Source organism: Dermochelys coriacea, chromosome 26 (assembly GCF_009764565.3).
Source record: "Dermochelys coriacea isolate rDerCor1 chromosome 26, rDerCor1.pri.v4, whole genome shotgun sequence".
NCBI lineage: Eukaryota > Metazoa > Chordata > Testudines > Dermochelyidae > Dermochelys > Dermochelys coriacea.
The window spans coordinates 5,156,738-5,180,213 of NC_050093.1; the positions used below are offsets into that span (position 1 = coordinate 5,156,738).

At 51.5% G+C, this 23,476-nt stretch overlaps 1 protein-coding gene across 1 annotated transcript in view; it reads right to left on the minus strand.

Annotated features, from left to right (window-relative positions):
- GFRA2 (GDNF family receptor alpha 2) overlaps positions 1-22,207 on the minus strand; it is a 97,423-nt gene extending 75,216 nt beyond the window's left edge. Inside the window, exons 1-2 of the mRNA XM_038384513.2 lie at positions 21,277-22,207; positions 7,436-7,735 (exon numbers count right to left, since the gene is read on the minus strand). Of these exons, the coding sequence (XP_038240441.1) occupies positions 7,436-7,735; positions 21,277-21,316 (340 nt within the window). The 5' untranslated portion in view covers positions 21,317-22,207. The remainder of the gene's footprint in view (positions 1-7,435; positions 7,736-21,276) is intronic.
- Positions 22,208-23,476: the final 1,269 nt, after the last annotated feature.

Here is a 23,476-nt window from a genome sequence, read left to right on the forward strand (position 1 = left end):
GCAAGGCTGCTTTTGTCCCCCATAATTAAGAAGCCACTCAAAACCTTTTGCTGGAAAAGAGGCCTATTAATAGGCAGGAAGCAATCAGGCAGGGCCGGCTCCCCTTCCAGCAGATCCTCCACGTACGGTTATAAATACATTTCACTACAGGAAATCCTTCAAAAAGATCATGAGGCAAAACTGGCTGCCGGAGAGCTGCGATTGAGCCACCCTCCTTCCCTGCTGCAGAGCAGAAGCAAGACCTGGATGGGACCTGGATAGTGGGGAGATCAGCAAGAGGACAAAGAGAGAGGCTCCCACCTGGCTCCAATAGCTTCCCCCGCCGTTCGGTGGCCTCTCAGAAATGAATTGGCGGGTCTCAGTCCACTTCCCCCTGGCCAGGTATCCTCATGGCACAAAGGGGCTGGAGGAGTAACTCACGCTGAGAGACCATGAGTGACAACAGCACAGCTATCGTGCCGTGAGCTGAAACACAAGCCTCCAGACGGTGTCGTGGTCGCGCTGGCCACTCCAGACCGCCCCATCTCAACTGAGCCCAGATCACCTCAGCTCAGACACGGTACACTCAGTCTCCCACAGGTTGTCCCATGTTCTCACTCTCTGACAACCTACCTCACCTCCGCGGCCCAGGGACCAACCCGGCTGAAGCCACCAGGAATACACATTACACAGCACAGACACGCCAGCCCCAGTTCCAAGCTGTTCCCACGGCGACCAGCTCCTTTGGGCGACGGACTCCTGCCTTGCCCGCTGAATGGGCCTCGTGAGGAGTCCCGCGATGGGGTACCTAGCAGCAGGGAGGAAGGTGCCAATCGCCTTTTGGGAGGGGCAGCAGCGCTGCAGGCCCACAAGAGAAACCAGAAGGCGTCTGCTGGAATTAGAGACCACAGACTGGCCTCCTGAAGGTGATCAAAGCACACTGAGAGGAGCCTCAGTGATGTGAGAGAACAGAATTCCAGCCTCCAGGCTGGAAAGGAGAAGAGCAGGAGGAACACAGAGAAAAGGCAAACTACAAGGCAGCAGTGTCGTCTAGTGCACAGAGCACTGGACTGGGGAATCAGGAGACCAAAATGCTATTCCTGGCTCTGCCCCAGATCCTGCTTTGTATCCATGGAGGAGCCGCTTCTCTCTGTGCCTTCCCTTCCCATGTCTGCTCGAGCTAGATTGTGAGAGCTTTAGGGCAGAGGCTGTCTCTGACTATCTCAGTTGATGCCTCTGCTACAGTACTACAAATGAATATTGAAAACAACAACAACCCCACCCTCCTCGTGTGTTATTTTGGCCTGTTACCATGGGCTGGTGAAATTGAAAGGCTGTTAAAAGGAAAGGAAACACTTAAGATCATTCTGTAAGAGTCCCTCTTTTAAATCATGCCAACACGTTCGCCATGCTGGGTTTGCTAATGCTCTGATGACAAATGGCACCGTTATTAAAGTGTGTTTAGGAAACACTAACCTCTCGCTATATTGCTTTGCCAATGCAATAAATAATTAAACATCGGCTGAACCTTGCTGCTCACTAGGAAAATTACCCAGTATTAAAAGGGCATCGAACTTCCCCTAAACTGGCTGAGATGCAATTAACCGCTGGGAAAGGCACTGGGGTGAAACCAGCCAGGCTTAATGCAGGGGACTAAGCTGCCATGCACTAGGAGAATGCAAAACTTGCTCACTTGAGAAAGGTGAGCGAAGAGCAGTCTATTGGCCAGATGCATTGTGGGAGAATTAGCCTCTCTGAAGCATCACATATTGGCAGTATCAGAGACAGGATACTGGCTAGATAGACCACTCTGATCCAGTGTGATAGGTTGGGGATCACTGCATTGAGAGATCTAGTTATGGAAGGAAATGGGATACCTGAATAGATTGCCTAAAGGTCTGCTGCACTACAGTGCGTCTACCTGCATAATGAGGTTTCTGAAACAAGATAGGATTTTGTATGATGGCTTTGGATGGTCCTGCAGCAACTCCCTGCTATCCTAGTCCTGGGTTCCCCACATAGCTCTGCCAATGCCCCTCCATGCTGGGCATCAGCACAACCTTCTACAGCTAGTCTGTTACCTCCTGGTTAGACCACAGGAGAGGAGTCAAGAGTCTTCCTGGGTTCTATTCCTGGCTTCCCCATTGACTCTGTGCATGAATTTGGGCCCTTTGGCCTTGTCATCACGATGGGAAAAGGTGTGTTCTTACCCCGTTAGCTAATATGTGGTAAGAAAAGGTAAAATCTGAGTGAAGGCAAAGCCGTGCCGTTCTCGTGTGAGTTAACAAGTTGAGGTAAACCTAGGATCCTGGCTAGAGTCGCCATCTCACCCTGCTAACCTGTGTGAAAGCTACAGCCTTCCTTGTCTTCACTAGGATTTTACCCCATGTTAGCCAACACATGGTAAGAACACACCTTTCTTTTCCCTTCTGTGTCTTAGTTTCTTTCTCAGTTTTCTGCTCTGTGAAATGGGGCTAGTATTCTTCCCTCCCTCCTGAAGTTGTTGTTAGGCTAAATTCATTCATGTGTGTAAAGCCCTTTGAAATTGCTAACTGCATGGTGCTGAGGGGCAAATCACCATTAAGTAGAGATTCCTGCTTCCTGCCTGGCTTTCTTGCCATCCAGCAGCAGAGCTGACCTAGAGGCTAGGGTTTATCTCCACCAGCTGACACATGTTAAAACTATAACTTGCCTCATCTTCGCTTGCAATTTAACATCAGAAAAAAGTGTGTGTTTTAACCAAGCATGGGTGAAGGTCTAAGGGAGTCATCAGGGGCCAAAGGTTTCAGAGGTACTCAGCACTTGCAATCCGGGCCAGATTTTCAGCACGTTGGGTGCTGAGTGCTTTTGGAAACCTGGTCCCAATGTTGACTGCACACAAACTTACAACACTTTAATTAAATAAGCACAAACCTCTGGGCGGACATTCTTATTCCAGTTTAAAAACTGGTTTTATTGGTTGAGCTTACCCCTGTACGTTTACCGACACACTCTAAAACAAAACAAGCCCGGGTTAACCTCACTGAACAGTGTCCACACACAAAGGTTCACTGATTGAACTAAACTAGTTTAAAAATCACACTGATAGTTGAACAAGTGCCACTTTGCATGTAGGCCCCATTCTATTCTATCTCCAGCCTGGAGCCGCCAGGGAGCCACCGATGGAGGAGAGACTCGTGTAAGGAAAAGAGGAGGGTTACAGTTTTGGTTGCGCTGCATGGTTAGAAAGAGGAACTATTCCCCTTTCACTCCCCACCACAATCCTTTGGCTCTTAATTACATGAGAGGAAAAAATGAATTGTTTTCACTTGCAGGATGCACTCCTATGACCCTCTCTCTCCCCACCTCCTTTCATCCTCTCTCTCCTGTTCTACCCTCTCTGCTTTATCCTTCCTTCCCCCAATTTTTCCTCCCTCCACCCCACAATCAGTTCCCACTGAGGCACCTAAATAAGGGCTGAGTTTTTCATGGGACCAGCTGTGTGCTGAATCCACTGGTCGCTCCATTCAGGTGCCCAAGCTGAAGTCTTCGGGTACAGGGCTCTTTGAAAAACCTGGCCCTGAATCTTTTATGAGGCAGCATGGTCCAGCAGCTGATGCATCTGACTAGGAGTCAAGAGACCTGCGGTATAGTCCTAGCTCTGACACTGACTTGCTGTGTAACCCTGGGCAAGTCATGTAATGTTCGCTGATTCCATTTCCCCACCCATCTTTAAATGGGATAGTGAAACTCACCCCACTTTGTAAAACACTTGCAGATCCAACGTCCTTTGTAAGTGGCAATTATTATTTCCCCAGGGCTCTTCTGAGTTCTCTACATGCTACCTGACCCTGGGCACTAGAATGTCATCACTCTCTAGCACCTGCTTTGTGTGTGCAAGACACCCCAGTACACATAACCCACTTTTCACCTTTCTCTTACAAGGAAGCAACATCCACCATTTCATCTGCATGTGCCGGGAGCATTCCCAGGCACCCAATGGTCTGCAATCCGCATTGTGGGCAAACATATTAAGAAAAAGCTACAGAGATCGCTACAGCTAGGGCTGGACGTATCTTGGCTGGCTCATCATTGCGGGACAGCAAGGATGGATGATACACCACTGGCTGGAAAAGATCGTCCAAGGGGCAGCACAGGTGCAAGGGAAATGGGAGGGAGGAAATTTGCTAGCTACAAATAGCAGCCCAGTGGCAGCTGGGATTGAGGCAGAGACTCAGGCTCATTCTAGTCACCAATGATACATTTTCCCATATCACAGAGCAACCCACTGGGGGATAGTCAGAAATAACTAGCGGCCCCTGCACCATGCACACCCAGGACGGAAATGACCAGGGGGGCGGCTACAGACTCAGGATTGAGGGATATGGGCAGAGCTGCGAGAAGGAATCTTGCCAGCACCTGCCCACAATACACCAAATTCCAGCCAGCACTCCCAGCCCCTCAGGTCTGGGGGTTCCCAGTTCCACATCCTAGCATAGCCAGTCAGCTGAGCCACTGATTGTGATATATAGTGCGGGACGGGGAGGGCCCCCGACTTGCTGATGTAGGGAGGGGAGGGATGGGAAGAGATAGCTTCCTCTCCCTTCCCTTTGATGAGGAGGAGAGAGTAGATAATCCTCTCTCCAATAAACAAACCGGCCCAGCGCTGGCAAAATCCAATTTCAATTACCTGCACTGCTCCCCTCTCTGATTTACACCCTCACTGGCCTGCAATCACAGCTGCCTCTGGTGCATCTGAAGCAGTTCATTTGTGGAAACAGCCAGCTCCGAGATCCCCTCGTGCCCTCCCACTGCTCTTGCTCAACCCCCACCCTTGCCAGAGAATGGCCAGTATTAAGAAGGTGCCTGGTTTTCTCCCAGAGAGCAGACTTAGGGCAGCTGACAGACTGCACATGGGGCTTCAGTACAGCCTACAGCCTGTTCCCAGCACATGCCCCTCTATGGCATGCACGTAGCATCAAAGGCCCGTAAAGAGTCAGTGAAGCCTAATGGCCAAAGCAGTAGCTTGGAAGCCAGGAACTCCTTAGTTGTAGTCCCCTTCCTCACTCTTCTTTTGGGGGAAACTGAGGCACAGGGAGCAGACGATCAGTCCCATCCTGAACTCAAGCAAGAGTTCTGCACTCACAGGGGTTGAGGCTGGAATCATATTGTAATAGATACAGGACCACTGAAAGCTTCTTGTCCAGAATGGAGATCGAACCCCAGCCCTCTTGCTCCCTGAGCACAGGCCCCTGCTGCGTAAGCTAAAGGAGAGTCTGCATAAGCTGCAAGCAGCGCAGGGCCTGTGGCACATGGCTGCACAATTCCAACACCACCCACCAGTACTAGCACATAGCACTGTTAGAACAATCCTTTCTGCACTTATATAGACTCTTGTACCCAAGGATCTCAAGACACTTTACAGAGAAGGGGAAGGAACTTGCCCAGGGTCACTCATTGAATCAGTGGCAGAGCCAAGAACAGGAGCCAGGGCCATAGTTTGCTCGCACTGATGCCAGCATAAGTCTGAAGCAACTCCACTAACTCCAGTGCTATTGCCATAATCCAGGCTGGAACAGAGCAGAAGACAACTGGGAGTCTGCTTCACCAGCCACGAGCCCACCCTGCCTGGCAGATGAGAATTCCCAGAGACAGCAAGCAAGGGGATGAGATGCCGTTCCCATCTGGCGAGCCTGGGCTTCCACTGGACACAGACAGGCAGGAGCCAATACAGTGCAGGAGAGGGAAATGCTCTGCAAGCAAGGCCAGGGGGACACTCATATAGATACCCGAGACTAGCCTGACAGTACAGAGCCTGCTCTGAGAGGGGGGCAAGCAAACAGCCCTTACACAGGCACCAGCGGGAGACCTCGCCCTCTGACCCCACTAACGCAAACTGGAAATTAACTCCCTGCTGCCAGCACGTTAGGCTCCCCTCTCCGTGACCTGTCTCGATGCCCCGATGTGTCTTCTCATTACAGCCCAATCTGTTCCACTGGGCGCGGACCCTGCCAGGGTGAGGCTGCCTAGGATCAGCCTGGCATTCGCAGCTTGGATATGGAAAGGCAGCCTCACCAGAGAGGAGCCCAGCCCCACACTCATCTCACTCCCATCAACCCCTGTTCCAGCCCACTGTGGTTCTTGTGAGGATGCTCCTTCCAGGATACTAATCAGCTGTTTAACGTGGAGAGAGAGGCAGTCCCAAAGCCGGTCAGCCTGGGACTGCCCTCTGTGTTGGTGCAGCTCACCGAGCTCTCAGCCCCTGCCATTGGCGATGGAGGTGGGGGGGGTGTAGGCACTAGGAAGCCTCATGGGCTCTCCAAGTCTGGCAAATTCCCAAGGCAGGGGTGGCATATGCCCGAGTCTAGAGGAAGAGAGAGTATGGGAAAAGGGGATGGTGAGAAAGAATCTAGAGGGGGAGAGTGGAGAAAAGGGAGAAGAGTCGGAAGGGGAAGGGGAGAGTTTGGTTCTTTCTTCCTCATCCCCACCCATCGATTTGTCTTCTGTTTGATAATGAACGAGGTGAGAGATCTATCTGGGATCTAAACACTGAAACCTTGGGGGATGAAAGCTGAGACATGCCAGTCCAAGACAGCCCTACTGATACCACTCCAGCTCTACCCAGGCTTACACCAGCCCGTGCTGCAGAATAAATTTGAACGTTCCCCATGTAATTCCACTTATGCCCCATATTCCTGACCTGAAGAACACCCCCTGCTATTCCAGTCCTGGACTCCCCTCACAGCTCTGCAAATGCCCCTCAGTCCTTTCCTGCTGTTCCAGTCCTGGACTCTCCCCACACACACACACTGCTCCACTAATGCTCTTCACTCCAGACCGGCTGGCCCCCCGCCACTCTTGTAGTAAACCCTCCTCCCAAATACACTAATGAAGAATCTGATTCTTTGCTACCTGGCACTTGTGTCACCCATTATCCCACCTGTGCAGAACAGGTGTGAATTGCTTTCAAATCAGGACACCAGAGATAATGTTTTACTTCCACTTTGCACCGGGGTAAATGGCAACAAGAGAGAGAGAGAGAGAGAGTCAGGCTCTGAACACATTTAACTCACACCTGCTTCATCAGCTCCCAGGACTAGCCACCGGGGGTTCCTGGCCTTTCCAGAGTGGATCAGAACAGCTAATGGATCAGAACTGTTCCCTCTCCACCCACCCCCAGCCACACACACCACTACTGAGCTAGTGAATCAGAACCCACCCATCTACCAACAATCCAATGAGCTGAAACCACCCCTCCAGCCATACCAAATGGATCAGAACCAGAACAGCCCCCAGCTACTCCTGAGAAAACAGACTGGAACATCGCATAATGGTGCAGAAGGGCCTCTTTACCACTTGCTCGTGGGATCAGCCCCCACTCTCACATAGCTCTGACGGGAGCTAATCCATCAGAACAGCTGCATATGGGGCACCCCCGCTCCCCATGGACCGGGCCCGCCCCACGCAGGACGCTTACCCTCCGTCAGCCCAAGGTGTATACTCCAGTAGATCTGAAGGCACTGCAGCTCCTTCTTCATGCCCCGCTTGCAGCGGCAGTCGTAGAGTTGGCTCTCCTGCAGCACCTCAAGAGCCGCCTGGCACTCCTTGTTGGCCAGCATGGTATTCCTGTCCCGGCCAGCCAGGCACTGGCGCAGGGTGCGGTAACGGGAGCTACAGCTCGACTCGGCCGCACACAGCTCATTGGCCCGGACACAGTCCACTGTGGTACGCCAGCCATGAGGGTCTTGGCCAGATGCCAGGGAATGGAGGCTCTTGTCTGGACAAGGGGCAGGGGAGGGGAAGAAAAGAAAGGCCAGAGCGTGGTGAGTGATGATAGCCACAGGGCAGGGACCAGAGCCCTGCAGCAAAACAATGCATTGCCCTTTCACAGCCCCTCATACTGACAAATAGCCCCCCGCCCAGCCAGCCTTCCGCTAGACCTGGGTCCCCCTCTCCCAATCCTGCTGATGCAACATGATCCTGACCCACAGTTCCTACTGCTCCACCAGCCAGGTCCGCACCCCCCCCCCCCGAGCTCTGCCTATTCAGCTGGATCCTGACCTGCAACCCCCGCCCCCACTCCTCCTCCATCAGCCCTGGGTTCCCCAACCCCCTCGGTGCTGCTCTGCTGCACCCTCAGCTATTCCAGTCCTGGATCAAGGAATCCATTTTGAAGCACTTGGAGGAAGGAAGGTGATCAGGAACAGTCAACCTGGATTCACCAAGGGCAAGTCATGCTTGACTAACCTGACTGCCTTCTGTGATGAGATAACTGGATGTGTGGATATGGGGAAAGCGGTGGACATGATATATCTTGACTTTAGCAAAGCTTTTGATACGGTCTCCCACAGTATTCTTGCCAGCAAGTTAAAAAGCTGTGGGGAGAGGTAGATACGCTGGAGGATAGGGATAGGGTCCAGAGTGACCTAGACAAATTGGAAAATTGGGCGAAATCTGATGACGTTCAACAAGGACAAGTGCAGAGTCCTGCACTTAGGATAGAAGAATCCCATGCACCACTACAGGCTGGGGACTGACTGGCTAAGCGGTAGTTCTACAGAAAAGAACCCAAGGATTACAGTGGACAAGAAGCTGGATATGAGTCAACAGTGTGCCCTTGTAGCCGGGAAGGCTAATGGCATATTGGGCTGCATTAGTACGAGCATAGCCAGCAAATAGAGGGAAGTGATTATTCCCCTCTATTAGGCACTGGTAAGGCCACATCTGCAGTACTGCATCCAGTTTGGGGACTCCCATTATAGAAAGGATGTGGACAAATTGGAGAGAGTCCAGCGGAGGGCAAAGAAAATGATTCAGGGGATGGGTCACATGATTTACAAGGAGAGGCTGAGGGAACTGGGATTATTTAATCTTCAGAAGAGAAGAGTGAGGGAGGATTTGATAGCAGCCTTCAAATACCTGAAGTGGGGGTTCCAAAGAGATGGAGCTCGGCTGTTCTCAGTGGTGGCAAATGACAGAACAGGGAGCAATGGTCTCAAGTTGCAGTGGGGGAGGTCTAGGTTGGATATTAGGAAACACTATTTCACTAGGAGGGTGGTGAAGCACTGGAATGGGTTACCTAGGGAGGTGGTGGAATCTCCATTCTTAGAGGTTTTTAAGGCCCGACTTGACAAAGCCCTGGCTGGGATGATTTAGTTGGGATTGGTCCTGCTTTGAGCAGGGGGTTGGACTAGATGACCTCCTGAGGACTCTTCCAACCCTAATCTTCTATGATTCTATGACCCCAGTTCAGCTCTGCAGCCCACCTGCTCTTTCAGACCTGGGATTCTCTTGAGCAGAAACTGTCTGTCATGCCTAGCTCATAAGAGACTAAGTGGTGCCACAGCCTCATTTCTCCTGTGGTCAGGTTCCCAGAGTTCACTATCTCTCATAGCATTAGTAGATTGGTCCTTACAACCCTCAGTTATCCACATTTTCCAGGTAGGAAAACTGAGGCACCACACCATGAAGCAACTCAAGCAACATCACATAGCAAATTAGGAGCAGAGAGGGGAATAGAAGCCTGAAATCGTTGCTCTCCATCAACTGCTCTAGCCACTAGAGAACATTGCACTGCACATATAAAGCCGGATATTTGTAGTCAGTGATCTTTTCAGTCTGAAGTATCCTTACAACATAATGAAAATCCTGCATATTAAAAATATGAGAGGCAATGAAAAGTTGTACCATGTAAAAAATCTAGCTTAGCTCTTATGGTGACAGTCACAGAAGGGTTAATTTTTCACTCTCTGAAAGAGCTAGACAACAACCTTCCATGGAGGCCATCAGCAAGGTTTGAACTCCCTGCCTTCAATACCAACCTCTGCCATTTGAGCTAGATGAGTAAGCCAGAAGCTGGCAGCCGTAGTAAATTGTTATCCTCCAGGGGAGCAGCCACTACAGGGGAATGCAGCATGCACTGTGCTAGCATGAGACATTGGGAAGCATTAGCAGGTCCTCAGGATCACTGATCAGCTACAGGTTTCAGAGTAGCAGCCGTGTTAGTCTGTATTCGCAAAAAGAAAAGGAGTACTTGTGGCACCTTAGAGACTAACAAATTTATTAGAGCATAAGCTTTCGTGAGCTACAGCTCACTCCATCGGATGCATTTGGTGGAAAAAAAAACACCAAATGCATCCGATGAAGTGAACTGTAGCTCACGAAAGCTTATGCTCTAATAAATTTGTTAGTCTCTAAGGTGCCACAAGTACTCCTTTTCTTTTTGATCAGCTACAGAGAGCTCATTTCCAGGGCTGCAATGTTTGTCACTGACTAGCCTTATTAGTGCTTAGAGAAGAGGTGGTGCAGGCCTAGTCTCTCCTACTGAAAGAAAAGACCAGCTCACAAACCTGCAGTAAGTCATCCCTCAGTAGACATTAGAGCAGGACTCCCTCGCAAACGTCAAACTCCTACTGGACTCTTCAACGCCCTCCTCCCGGTTATAAGGGTTTTACTCATCCACTTGGGGGGAGGGGGGCGGAAAAATACCATGTGACTTATGCAACCAATCGCAACACAGCTCAAAAAATGAAGGCCGTCTCAGTGGATCATGTGCTGTCAATCCACAGGATAAAACAAAGCCCACTGACTCCATTGTGTCACTCCAGGTGTGTCCCAATGTCAGGTTCACAGAACCCAGAATCTTTCACCTAAAAGGGTCTTCTTCTCAGCTTGCAGCCACCCATTGAAATAAGGGTGGGACGGGGATATTTGTAAATCTGGTCACACTCCACTTCCAGGTCTCTCTGCCCCTCCTGTCCCAGGCTGCACTGATATGTCAAGGAAGGCCCATGTTGTCACCTGATTATGTGTAACCTCTATGCAAGTTAAGGGCCAGATTTTCAACAGAGCTCAGTGTCCATCACGCATCCGCTGGTCCCCAACTCAATGGGTTTGTTGGGGTTTAGTCCCCCACTGGTGACTGCAATGACTTCATTGGGATGACCCCCCTTTCCCACCAGCGTTGCGTTATGGACTAGTGGATGGTGTGCCAGACTGGGACTCAGGAGAGCTTTAGTCTACTCCCAGCTCTACCACTATGCTTATGTGGGACCATGGGCAAGGCACATCACTGCCCTGTCCCTCAGTCTCCCTCCTGCTTTTTGTCTGTCTCTTCTATTTAAATTGCAAGCTCTTAGGAGCAGGGACTGTCTCTTACTGTATGTATATAAAGCACCTAGCACAATGCGGTCCAAATCTTAACTCAGACTTCTAAGTGCTGCCATAATGCAAATAATAGTAATAAATAATCTATCCTATTGCTGCTTATTACTACATCCCCCAGTATGGAACAGCCTGCAACTAAGGCTGAGTTTAGGCATACTGGGAGGGCAAGATAAGCAAACCCCATGAATACAGTGGGAGTTTATTTCTCATCTTCTAGGTTGGAACCACCAGGCTACTCTCTCCTGTGGCCAGATCTTTAGAGGTGCAATAACTCCCAAAGCCCATACGTGGCCTTTACATAGCTCGTAAACTTGTCCGGGAGATAGACAGGCACATGTAATAGGCCCACCATGACAGAGGAGGAAACTGAGGTTCAGCAAAGTGAAATGACACATTCCAGCCCCTACAGGGAGTCAATGTCAGACAGAACCCAGGATTCCTGACTCCCCAGTCTGAGTTCAACCCATTAGAACACACCTCTTTTCCATTTAAGCTCTGATCCTGTATTCCTTTCTTGCTACAAATCCCGAGTGACTTCAATGCAGTGTGGTGGCTGAGAACTTCCTGTATCTCACTGTTTAATTCCAAAGTCAACAGAGGTCCTGACCGGTTTTTTGTAAACCAGCCCTCGCACAGAGAGAGCCCAACACCCTGTTCTGTGAATCTGGAATGAGTCTGCTGAAGTGACTCTGGATTTGCAGCACTGTATCCTTGAGCAGACGGTGGCCTGGCTGAACCGGACAGGGGCAGGAGGAAGAGGGAAGAGTCCAATTCGCCAAAAGAAATGCCTCAAAAAGTAGCAAATTCCAAAAGAAATAAGTAAAGCTGGAGTATTCTGTGCTCATGGAAGGTCTTGACCTGGCAGTTTTTGTGCAAACAACAGAGAGGGCCCTGAGCAGTCCCCCCTGCTAAGATCTGGACCACAACCCAGAAGGCAGTGCCCCTTTTCCGCTTCCTGCAAACCCAAATTCTGTTTCTAGAGGGAAGCCAATGTCTGGAGCAATCTGCCCCAGGAACTGCTGGCAGATTCCACCTTCCCCAGGGTGCTGGGGCAAGATGGACAGTTAATATGCAGGGCCTGGTTCTCCTCCCACTCACCCCGGAGGGAATCAGGAGCTGCTCGAGTTCCCAGTAGGAATCGGCTGTGGTGGGGAGCTCAGAGTATCAGTGGTACCGAATATAGAATCACTCTTGCTCAAGCTCACTGGTTGTAACTGATGAATCGATTAGGGAGGAAGGAGCAGCTCCTCACCCCACACCCAGAACACACAGGGGCTCTTCTCACCTTCTGGAGCACGGAACACAGCATATCTCACATGACCCATCTCCTTCAAATGCAGGCCACCCAAGGGGCCCTGATGGACATGGCCCTTGCCTTACCTGCCCTGAGCTTTCTCAGCCGCACATCACTAGTGGCTGGAAGCATTCAACACCCTCTAGCTTTGAAGGGGTTCGTAACCTGGCTCTGTTTCCAAATCCTGCAGCTCAGCCCTGTCTCTGCTTTAACCAGAGCCAGGCAAAAGACTGGGTAACCTGCTGGCTAAGCGTGTGTCCAATCACCCTCTAGTGGCTGGTCCACATAGAAGATAAGAGTCTACTCCTGCTGCCAGCTAGTGAGTTGCACCTACTGCTCAAGCAGTAGCAGTCTGTGCTGAACCATTGCAAGTTAAAACCCTGCTGGGAACTTGGGCACTGGGTTATTCTGTTTGGATCAAAGCACAAACATGGAGCTCCCAGCCAAGTTCACTAAGGCTCAGGCAGCCTCTGAGGGTATATGTACACTGCAGCTGGGAGATGTAATTCCCAGCTCCAGTAGACATACCCATGCTAGCTCTGCTTGAGCTAGCATGCTAAAAATAGCAGTTTGGCCATGGCAGCTCAGGCCGTGGCTCGAGCTAGCTGTCAGAGTATGCACCTAGGATTTCAGATGGAGTTATACGCAGGCAGCTAACCCAACCTGCCACCCGTGCTGCCGCAGTCACACTGCTATTTTTTGTGGACTGGCTCGAGCTAGCATATGTACGTCTACTTAACCTGGGAATTATACCTCTCAGCTGCAGTGTAGACATAGCTGAGTGAATGTGCAACTGTTTCACATCAAAATTACATGAAATTCCCCTCTGGTTTCCAAAATAAAAAGTGAACAATACTCGCCTGTTTCAACGAGCAATCCTGAAGCGCCCAGCTGCTTTTATAGTGATTACATTCGCATGAACTTGAAAGATAAGGAGATATGTAATTATCCAATAAGACTAGTGTCTGATACAGCTTATTTGGAGCTCTAATAAAAACCAGTAAAGACTCTGCAAAACTCAAGCAGACAGTGTGAATGGAAACCAAAGGAAATATTTGCACAAAAGGGAATCACTAGGGACATTTCCTCCATCCCTTTCCCCAAGACTGAACACTGTCCAGGGCTCAGCACTACCTTCTTTCCCTGCCCCACCCTCCCCTTCATCCAGCCAGCTCCCAGATGTATTCCCCAGCAGCCCAAGTTCTGGTTTGTTGTGCAAATTGGATTCAAGACAGGCCATCAGTCAGCTGAACCATCTGGTGCTCCCTGCCACAGCTCTCTCCCAAAGTAGTTTCCCCTGTAAGATTCCAGCAGACCTCACTGAAACATTCACACACATGCTTCATCCCTGACCAGTCCTCCTTCCAGACTGTGCAGGCATTAAATACCTCACTCCTCCAGCAGGTTTTTAAATGGGTCTCACAGCTGTATTGCATCTGTTGCTCACTGTACAGCAAGGTCATGCTGGCCAGTTTGACTGCAGGGTTTGCTCTGTTAGGGAAGATTGTGCAGGACATGGCTCCTTCCCTTTGGTGTTCAGGGACATATCTCCTTGGACCAGCATCTCAGCAGTCTTTCTAAGCACAGATCCAAAGATGGGAAACAGTCCATCCCCCATCAAGCCATTCCAGAAATTCAGCAGCTGCAGAGCACCAGCCTTTCACCTGTGCAGAGTTCGGAACCAGTTCTAGTTCAGGTCCCCAGTGCACTGAGTCTGGCAGGTTTCATTCTTAGCCCTGGTGAAAGTTTGTCCCCCTTGTGCCATAAACACGCCACTGGAAATGTCAGCTGCCAGTACTGGAATAGCAGAGCGGGCTGCAGGCCAGGAGTGAGAGGCATCAGCACAGCTGTGGGGGAGCCTAAAGCTGGAATAGTAGCAAGGGGGGGGGGGGAACTATGGGTTGGCAGTGATGGGCACTAGCAGTGTGGGAATAGCAGAGGTGCTGTAAGCCACGGCTGAACCATGTTGAGGGCTCACGGCTGATCAGTGGAATATGCTGGAGGTCTACATTGGGCCACCAAACGAGCTTTGGAGGTATAGGGCCTGATTCTTAGTTCCGCTGTTGGGGCAGCATAAAGGGCCAAGAAACAGCCCCCTAAAGGAGCCCCCTGATTGGTGTAGTGCTGTAGAGCTGCATAAAAGCAATATACTAGCCCAGCTCCCCAGGAAGGTGTTACTGTTACTGAAATGTTACTGAAGTGAGCAAACGAATTTGAGGGGAAGGGAATGTAATTCCTAGCCAATGTGGCCAACTCCTGTGATTTTATCAGGAGTCTCACAATAATTGCTTTATTTTCTTAAAGCCCCAGCTCCTGGAGTCAGGTGAATACAGGAGAATGTCAGCTTCCATGAAAAGAAAAAGCTTGGTGCTAGCCCTACTGGTTGGGAGAAAAAGCTTCAAGATGTGACCTGGAAAGGCTCAAAAACCAAAGGCAAAGAAACAAACCCCAAATGGGATTTTTTTTAACCTCATGAGTTTTGGGGCATCAGACTCAGGATTCTTGAACACTTGGAGTTGGAGATGCTGTAGATTGGATACAGCCATGAAGGGTATACTATATACTCAGCTTATACACAGCTAGCGCTGACCTTCACATGAGCTGGCAGGAGATCTACTAAAAACGGTGTGTCTTTCCCTTCCACTTAGCTCCTGCCCCTGAGCAGAGTCATGCCTGGACTCCCTGCCTCCCCCATCTCCCTCTCTCTTTTCTTCCTTCTCCAAACAGTATAATTGGATCCAGACATAATCATTCCATTTCTAAGCAGGGGTTTCATTGGATTTATTCGAGGGGGAAGGGGATATTTCTTCATACTGAACAATATTCCACCTCATTTAAAACCAGGCCTTTCACCAACAGGTTGGAAATGAAATCCGCGTGGCCCATGGACTGGCAGCGAAGATTCCATATGCTGGAGCCTAACATGCAGGTGACGGTGGAAGAAAAATGACTCTTTAAATGCCCAGCCAGGAAGGCTCCCTTCTTCTCTCTCTGTGCCTGGGGTGTGACAGATTGTACCCCCCACACACACACTTCAGTCCTTGCTAATGCCCATGGGCCTGCTCCCACCCAGCCTTCAAAGGTGAACTCCTGATTTTACAGCCCTGCCTTTTGCGCCACGGAAGTGATTCTTTCCCGCCGTGTGCTCTGATAATGAAAAACACTAGATATAAACAGAAAATGTCAGGCTAGGTCTAGCCTCAGTATACCAATTCCATCTTATCCCACGCCGAGGGTCACTCTGGCCAGGTATGGAAGTGAGACAGTGACACCTAGAGGAAGCTGGGAGGCCCATGCTAGCTTCCTTCTGAGAGCAGATCCGATTCCACCTGCAGCAAGGAGAGCGAGGGTCGCTTGGCTTTGTTGTGAATTGGCTTTAGCCGTGCTCATTGCTTTCCTACTGCCCTGCATAGCGGCTGAGGATGACCTTTTCATTCACTATTATGTCCATGGTTTGCTCTTCTTCTCTGCCACTCTCAGACACGTGCCGTCCTGGGAGCTGAGTGGTGCCCTAGGTTAGGCACCTAACACAAGCTTTTCATGCGTGGACCTGAGATCAAACCTTCACTTACGTTGCAAGTTAGGGATTTAGCCTGCGCGTCCTTTGAGAATATTAGTATACCATTCAGTGCACAGGCAGAGAGAATGAAAAGCTAAGGACTGGAATAACCAGCCTTAAAGGGGAGTTGTGCAGTCCAGGACTGAAATAGGGGAGGGATTGCAGGTCCAGACGGAGGGGCACTGGCAGAGCTAGGAGGTGAGGCAATAGCCAGAACTAGAATAGCAGGGGGCACTGCAGGTCAGGAGCGAGGTGCCATCGCAGAGCTGTACATGGGGAGAGGACTGGACAAGGGGTGGTGGAGGTCAGAACTGAGGGGCACTGGCATAGGTGGGGGAGGGACTCCAGGATTGAAATAGCAGCAGGCGTTCCAGGTCTGAATCGAGATGCCTTTGCAGAGCTGTTCACTGGAAATGTGTCCATCACTTGCCCTCAGGCCAAAGAGCAGAGAGTAGACTTACTTCTCATTTCAGCAGATCTCTAACCTTTTGGGCCATCACTGAATCTTGTTTTGTTTGGGCAGACATGAAAGGTATACCGGTAACTGGCACTGCCGGTGTAAGAGACGTAGCTCAAAACTGCATCCAGCCGAGCCATGAGGAGCAAATTTACCCTTGCCCTGCTGGAAGTTCTTCTCGTCCTACTGATACTATACTCCATGTGGGCTGGAGGAGGGATCCATGAGGCAGAATGGCACTGGAATATTGCTGTCAGACCTCCAGTTCCATGCACGATCTCAGAGCTGAGCGGGCTTGTTCTCCCCATTCCACAACCGCAGCCACTCTGAGCCAGCCCCTCACATATGGAAAGCTAAACGCTTTGCCCAGGCAACCAAAAACTCCAGAAAGGGCTGCTGGAGGGAGGCATCTCCCCATTTCCACAAAGCTGACTCTTCCTCCCAGTCCCCCATCTCTGCACACACTCGGATTTACATCAGGGATGAGGTTGTCCCTTAGTTTCTCAAGGTCTCGCTGCTGAGTTAAGCCCCAGTAGGCCTAGATCCAGACCCAGGTCTCCCCTTTCTCAGGAGACAAAGGGAAATCCACGCTCCAATCTTTCCCAACAAGGTTCCACGGCTCGGTCTGAAGTGCCTTCTCCATCCTGCTCTGCCATCCTCCCTGGATTCCCTTCAGCCATGCTCCTCATACCCCAGATCCCCCTGAAGAGCTCAGCCCAGCCTCCAGCTTGACTCTGCATGACTCCCAAGCTGCACGTGTGAATGCACAGGATTGCTTTACTTCAGGGGCTGAAGGGCAGGCGTGGCAAAGGGGGAGCCAGGTCCGGAGTCCACGCTGCCCCAGAAAATGCTTCCAAGGCAGATGGGAAAGACAAAAAGCCTTGTTCTGATGTAATGGAAAGAGAGCCTGGGATTGCAGAAAGAGCCCATGGGGAGGGAGGTCCAGTGTGCATATGGAAAGGCATTGCTCCTGCACTGACCCTGGCATGAGCAGAGATGCCCACCAGTGGCAATGATGGGAAATGCAACAGCAAATCTACCAGTGGAGACATGGAGAGCTGGACATGGGCATGTCCCGGTGGCCCTATCTCTGCTACCTGGCCTGCCCACTCTCTAGTGCTAGGATCAAAATTTTTCCATCTGGCACAGCCATCCCAAGCCAGATACCACCCCAGCATGGCTTCTTGGCTGGCGTATTTGCTGGGACTGTCCTGGTCCAGTAGCCAGTGGGGCACCATGTTGGGGCCCAATCCAGCAAAGCACCAAGCACCCTAAGCTCCCGTTGTGGGCACCTCTGAAATAGCCCCTACACAGATAATGACCCAGCTCCTGCTTCTTAAATCCCATGGAGCTTATGCATTTAGCTCATTACAAGCAGGGGTCGGAAACAGGAGGGGGAGCTATGGGGGACCACTGTTCCCCAGGCCTGCTAGACAAGGGGGAGCCCCCCTCTGCTTTCAGAAGAAGACTGGAAGCTGGTATCCCTGCATGACCCCCTTGCATCCACCCCAGATATGAGCTCCTTCTTTAGAATGTGCCCTTTGTCATCCCAGTGCCGACCTGAATCTGCATCACAAGCATCAATGGTGCCTGTTTCTCTGCTCTGTGCCCCCAGCACAGATTACGCCCTCCCTGCTCAACCCCATCCTGCCAGGGAGGAAGAAGTCTGGGACAATCACAGACCAAACACATGAGGCCAAGTTCACTCCACTGACTCCAGTGATACATTGGGCCTGCCCTCCACCATCCACAGCCCAGGCCCAGCTGTTGTATCAGGAAGCCTGAAGGTACCTGATGGTGTCTTGCGCTCCTCTCCCATTCATAGCATTGAAATGCTCCTCAGAGCCCCCAGGAGGGAGTTTGCATGGAGGGGCAGGGTTAGTGTTTCCTGCACCCGGCGCATATGCACACACTGAATTTATATCAATAAAACGTCTGCAGAGAATTTACATCTAATCCCCAGCAATCTCCAGTGCATCAGAGCACAGGGAGGATTTGTAGCTGGATGCACAAACCTCAGTCATAGAGCCAGCAAACATTCCAATGGGAGCATGGGCCTCAGTCAGAATACACCTCGCTCCTCCCAGCTTACTCGGTCACATCACCTGTAATATGGGTCTAAGGTCTTGGCAGAGCCCATTGGATATGGGGTGCTTTATAAGCAAATATTCACTGCCCTAACTTAACTCAGCAGTACTGCTCTCTCCTCTTGCTGCACATGCAACCCCCTGCGCTCCATCATGGTGGCATTTGTTTCCCCCCAACAGCAATGGCTTTCTTTGCTCACTGGAATGAGGGGACAGATTATCAAGGGCTCAATACCTGCAGCTGGAGCCAGGCTTTCACAAGAGCTCAGCTCCCTTTTAGGTAGTTAACTAAGGCTCTGCTCAGCACCTAGTGTACATGCAGCACAGCAATTCTGGCCCCACTGTCTAGAACCATGAGTAAGCTTTGCCTGCAATGAGTCTGTTAGTCCTTCAATTTGCACCTCTCCCTGATTCCTCTCCAGGCAATTCTCCTGGCCCAGCCTGAACCACAGAAGATTGGGACCATTACAACGAAATAAGGACCCAAAGGAGGAATACAGGGATACCCAGCTTCCAGTCTCCTGTTTCTAAACAGCCTCCTCATGGGGGTGATATGAAGTGGGCTTGTGGCTGCTCAGTACCACAGCCTGCTGCTTAGCTGGAGTGTCCTGGGTTGGCAGGGCTGGGGGTCGGATTCTAGGGACTGTTCCCTCCATCCCCAGACTCTCATGTTTAGCTTCCCAACCAGCCAAACATGCATGCAAATAAACAAGGGGTTAATGCCTAACAACTAAAATAATTTGGTGGTTGATGATTCCCCCACCCCAGCCTCTCCTGTGAGCAGAGCCTGAGTCCCCATCACACCCCCTGCTCTCAGCACAGAGCCAGTGCAGCAGAAGGGTCTGTGCATTCACTCTATGACCCCTTCCTACCTCCCGCTTTCCCATTCTTGCTGCCCGCAAAGCCCTCCAGCCATTGGGAATGACAACATGCCCTACAAGTGGCAACTCCACCTTCCATCATCCCCAGCCCAGAGCCATGCCATCCCCCCGCCCCTCCCCCCCCACACACACCCTCTTTGGAGTCAGGCACTCCCGCTTGCTGTCAAAAGAGAACCAGGCAGCAAGCTATGTCACCTCATACCCAAGGTTATCCAAAAGACCCTGCTACAGAGACACTTTGATGTGTAAGGTACTGATTGCAAAGGAGACCGTCAGCCCCTGCCCAAGAGAACCATTCAGACCCTCCTACAGCAGATGAGAAAATATCCTTTCATCCACCTGGGTCCAAAATGACATCCTTCCCCGACACCCTTCCCTGGCAATCAACAAAAGTAACCTTTCAGAAGCCATGCTCTTGTCACTGAAGTGTTTGCAAAACTGTGCCCAGCAGCAATAGAGACCAAGAGCAGACGGTTTATTCTCCTACTAGCCAAGGACACAGGGACCTATGTGGAAATATTAAACCTACACATAGATCTCTTGCTGGGGGCTTCCCATGCTGTACCCCCCCGCCTCCCCCAATCAAAACAAAAGTCCGGGGGAAGGCTCCTGATGCAGATTTGCTCTCCTGAACTCCCACTTGTGCCATGGCCAACCTTCAAGTCTCCCTCATCCCTCTTTGCCCCCATGATCCTAACCATCCTTCTGCCCATTGTCTCTCGTCTTCCAACCCTAGTCCACTCCATGCAGGGTTAAATTCCTAAAGCCAAGGGGATTTCAGCAGAGTTCCCCAGGAGTTCAGTGCTGCAGGGTTGTATGTGAGACCCAGAGACAGAGCTGCAGATACTGTCTGTAACTGTATCTCCATGCGCGAGTGGAATTGTAACACAAGGGACATTACCTGCCAGATGAGAATATTGAGAAGAACCCAGATGATAATTTGCCAAGGTGATAACGTGCTTTGGTGGAAAAGGGAGGTTTTTGCTTTTATTTCACCTAAAATACATTGCAACTCCTCCCTTGCCAGGGCTGCACCTTCCCCATCTCTGGATGAGGCTGCTCCAAAAATACAAGCGTTCCACTTGGCAAAATAGCCTGCTAAATAAGTCACACATGATCTAAAACAACAGGCACTTGGATTGTAACAGTGATGGCAATTCTTCTCCCCCCCCCCCACACAATTCACTTTCTAAATCAGTTCTCCATGCACACTTTAAAACCAGCCAGCAAAACCCGTGAGACTTGCCTCACATCAGCTTTGAATCAAAGGGTTTTGGAAAGGGATTGAATCACGGGGGTTCTTTTAAAAATAATCATACAAAAAAGCCGCTACCATAAGGGCTGGTATAGAGGGGAATTAACAAGCAGCCGAGCAGCTATCTGCAACACGCTGCGTACCAATTCCCCAGCAATACTCCTCTTCAGACGGAAGGATCAGAATACCTGACTCAATTCCTCCACAACTTGGAGAGGTGAGGCTGTGCGGAAAGGAGAGGCTTTCGGGGGGAGGAGGGGTCATCGTAAGTCTGATAGTTAAAAAAGTTGCCCCCTAGATAAAAGCCTGATTTCTGCTCACCCCCCTCCCTTCCCTGGACCCCAATTCATTCTCAGTAGGAATCGTTGCTGAGACATTTAGCTGAACTGAAACCTATAAGCGTCTCTCAATCTTTGTATTTCGTTCCGGACTGTAGCCCCCTTTAAAGTGAGGGTCTGTGCCAAGCTTTGTCGTTGTGTTTTGGGTTTGTCTTTTAATATAAAACATGTCCGCTCTTAAACGCTGTCCAAGCACCAGAGCTTCTGGGGATTGACAAAGGACTCACAACCACCAAACAAACCAGAGAGTAATGATTTGCATCCTAATCAGGATTACTCACCTAAAAAGAGGAGGATGCAGAAAACGTTTGCTAAAATCATGTTAGTAAATCCAATAGCTCCCCACGTGTAAATATATATTTATCTCTCTCTCCCAAATCCAGGCAAAAAGAAATCCTGAGATTTCTCTGATGAACTTACAAAAAATGGTTTCTTTCAGCGCCCACCCCCCAAAAAATACACCCCAGCTCTGCAGCCAGCCAGCTAGCCTCTCTCTCTCTCTCTTTAGCTCTTCCAGTGATGAACAATTCTGGTTCTATTCCTCCCAAGCATCTTTCGGGGGCGAAAGGGTAGCCGAGAGGAGGTGGAAATTGGGGGGCGGGGGGAACAGACGAATATCCACAGCGTGCTCTGAGTAGACACAATCCGGCGGGGTCCTTGAGACAGCTGGGAATGAGGGGCGCTCACGACTCCTGCCTTCCCCCCCTTGGCTCGCACAGTTTGCTGATGGAAATTCCTGCGAACTGGGGATGTTTGCGTGTGTGTGTCTCTCTCTCTCTCTCTCTGCCTTCCGGGGGGGTGGAGAGAAGGGGCTGCTCTCTGATATCCCCGGCGGTGGAAAGCAGCAGCAGCCTCAACAGGGGAGCAGCGGCGGCAGCTTCCTCCGGCCCTGCCACTGACCAGCTCGCCTCTGGAACTGAAACTGACCAGAGCCTGGAGCGAAACGCGCCAGCCCGGAACGGCCCCTTCCCTTCAACTTCGCCTCCCTGTCTCAGCTGCTTCTCCGCTCATCACCGCCCTCCCGCCCCGGCAGCAATCCGGAGAGGCCGGGGTCGGAGGGGTGGGGTGGGGAGGCAAAGCCGGGGGATGGGAGAAGACAAAGGGCAGCCCGCGATGACCAGCAGCCTCCTCGCAAAGCGCAGCGGGCGGGTCGAGGCTGTGCCTTTGCTTGGGGAGGCGGGGAGGGGGTGTACAGATAAGGCTGGCTCCCCCCCCACACACACACTATTTAAAGAGGCGGAGGGTCCCCTTGCTCTCCGGCAAGACGCAGCCCTCCCGCTCCAAGGAAGAAGCCCGGAAACTTTGCCACCGCACCAAGACGCGGGCGCTGGCTCGCTCCAACCCTCGCTGGGAGCCGCGTCCCCGTCGGCTGGGCTCTAAAGTACTTTTCTCGCCCTTCCGTGCCACAGCGGGAGAGCCCCCGAGGAGAGCTACATAGTTGCAACGCTGGGCTTTGGGATGGGGCCTCCCCCCCCCCCATGGCAGCGGGGGATGTGGCTGCATCCAACCCGGCACCGGAGAAGCAGCCCTCTCCTGCGCCAACAGGCCCGGCTCGCGGGGATCCTTCCTCGGGCGGCGAGGGCTGGCGCTGCCGGCGCCTGTGCAGGCTCCCGCGGAGCGGCTTGGAAGAAACGAGGGAGCGAGGAAAGGCATGGAGCGGAGGGGTGCAGGGGCGGTTTGCCCCAGGGCAGATGCGCAATTCGCCCTGCAAAGTGCATTGCCTTGCCCCTCTTTTTTTGGGGGGGGGAGGAAGGGTGCGACATGAACTATACATTACCGACTGCATGTAATCGGAATTTTAAACATTCAATAAATTAATTAATTAGGATCCGCTTCCTTGGGGGAGGGGGGAAATGAAGCGAGGTGCCCCCGATCTCAGCCTGTGTGGGTAGGAGGAATGTCACACACGCGTCTGAGCGCCCCCAGACAGTGCGATCGTCCCAAGCTCCAGCCAATGCCAAACTCAGACCTCGCACTGGGCTTTGATTTCTCTTCTCCTTTTACAGACGGAAAAAGGCTTCTTCTTTTTTTAAATGATGCTGCAAAGCAAGCGTGCCTCCCCTCCCTGTCCCCTACCATTCTCCCAAGCCTCCTGAAAGACGCCGAAACGTTTCCAGTGGCACACAGGCGATCAACTTTCCTGCTCTGGATCTGCTGGCTTTACTGCCCTCTTCGCTGCTGTGAGGATCAGACCCTGGGGTACCTCTGCCCTGGAGAGACCCTGCGGCCTAGGTTCCAGTGCCTGTTGGTTCTCCGCTGTGCATTGCTCTCTTGGTGACCAGCCCCCGTTTCTGCACTGGGGGAATGTCCATGAAGAGGGTGCCCTGGACTCTCCCTGCAGCCCAGACATGGGGGCTGGGGAAGGGCCTTGCTCTCTGCGGCAGGGGGCCGAAGGCTGCAGAGGCATACCGAGGCGAAGCCGTTACCAACCTATGTCTGAGTCACACTGAGGTTGTGACCCAAACGGCCAAGAGCTGGGAG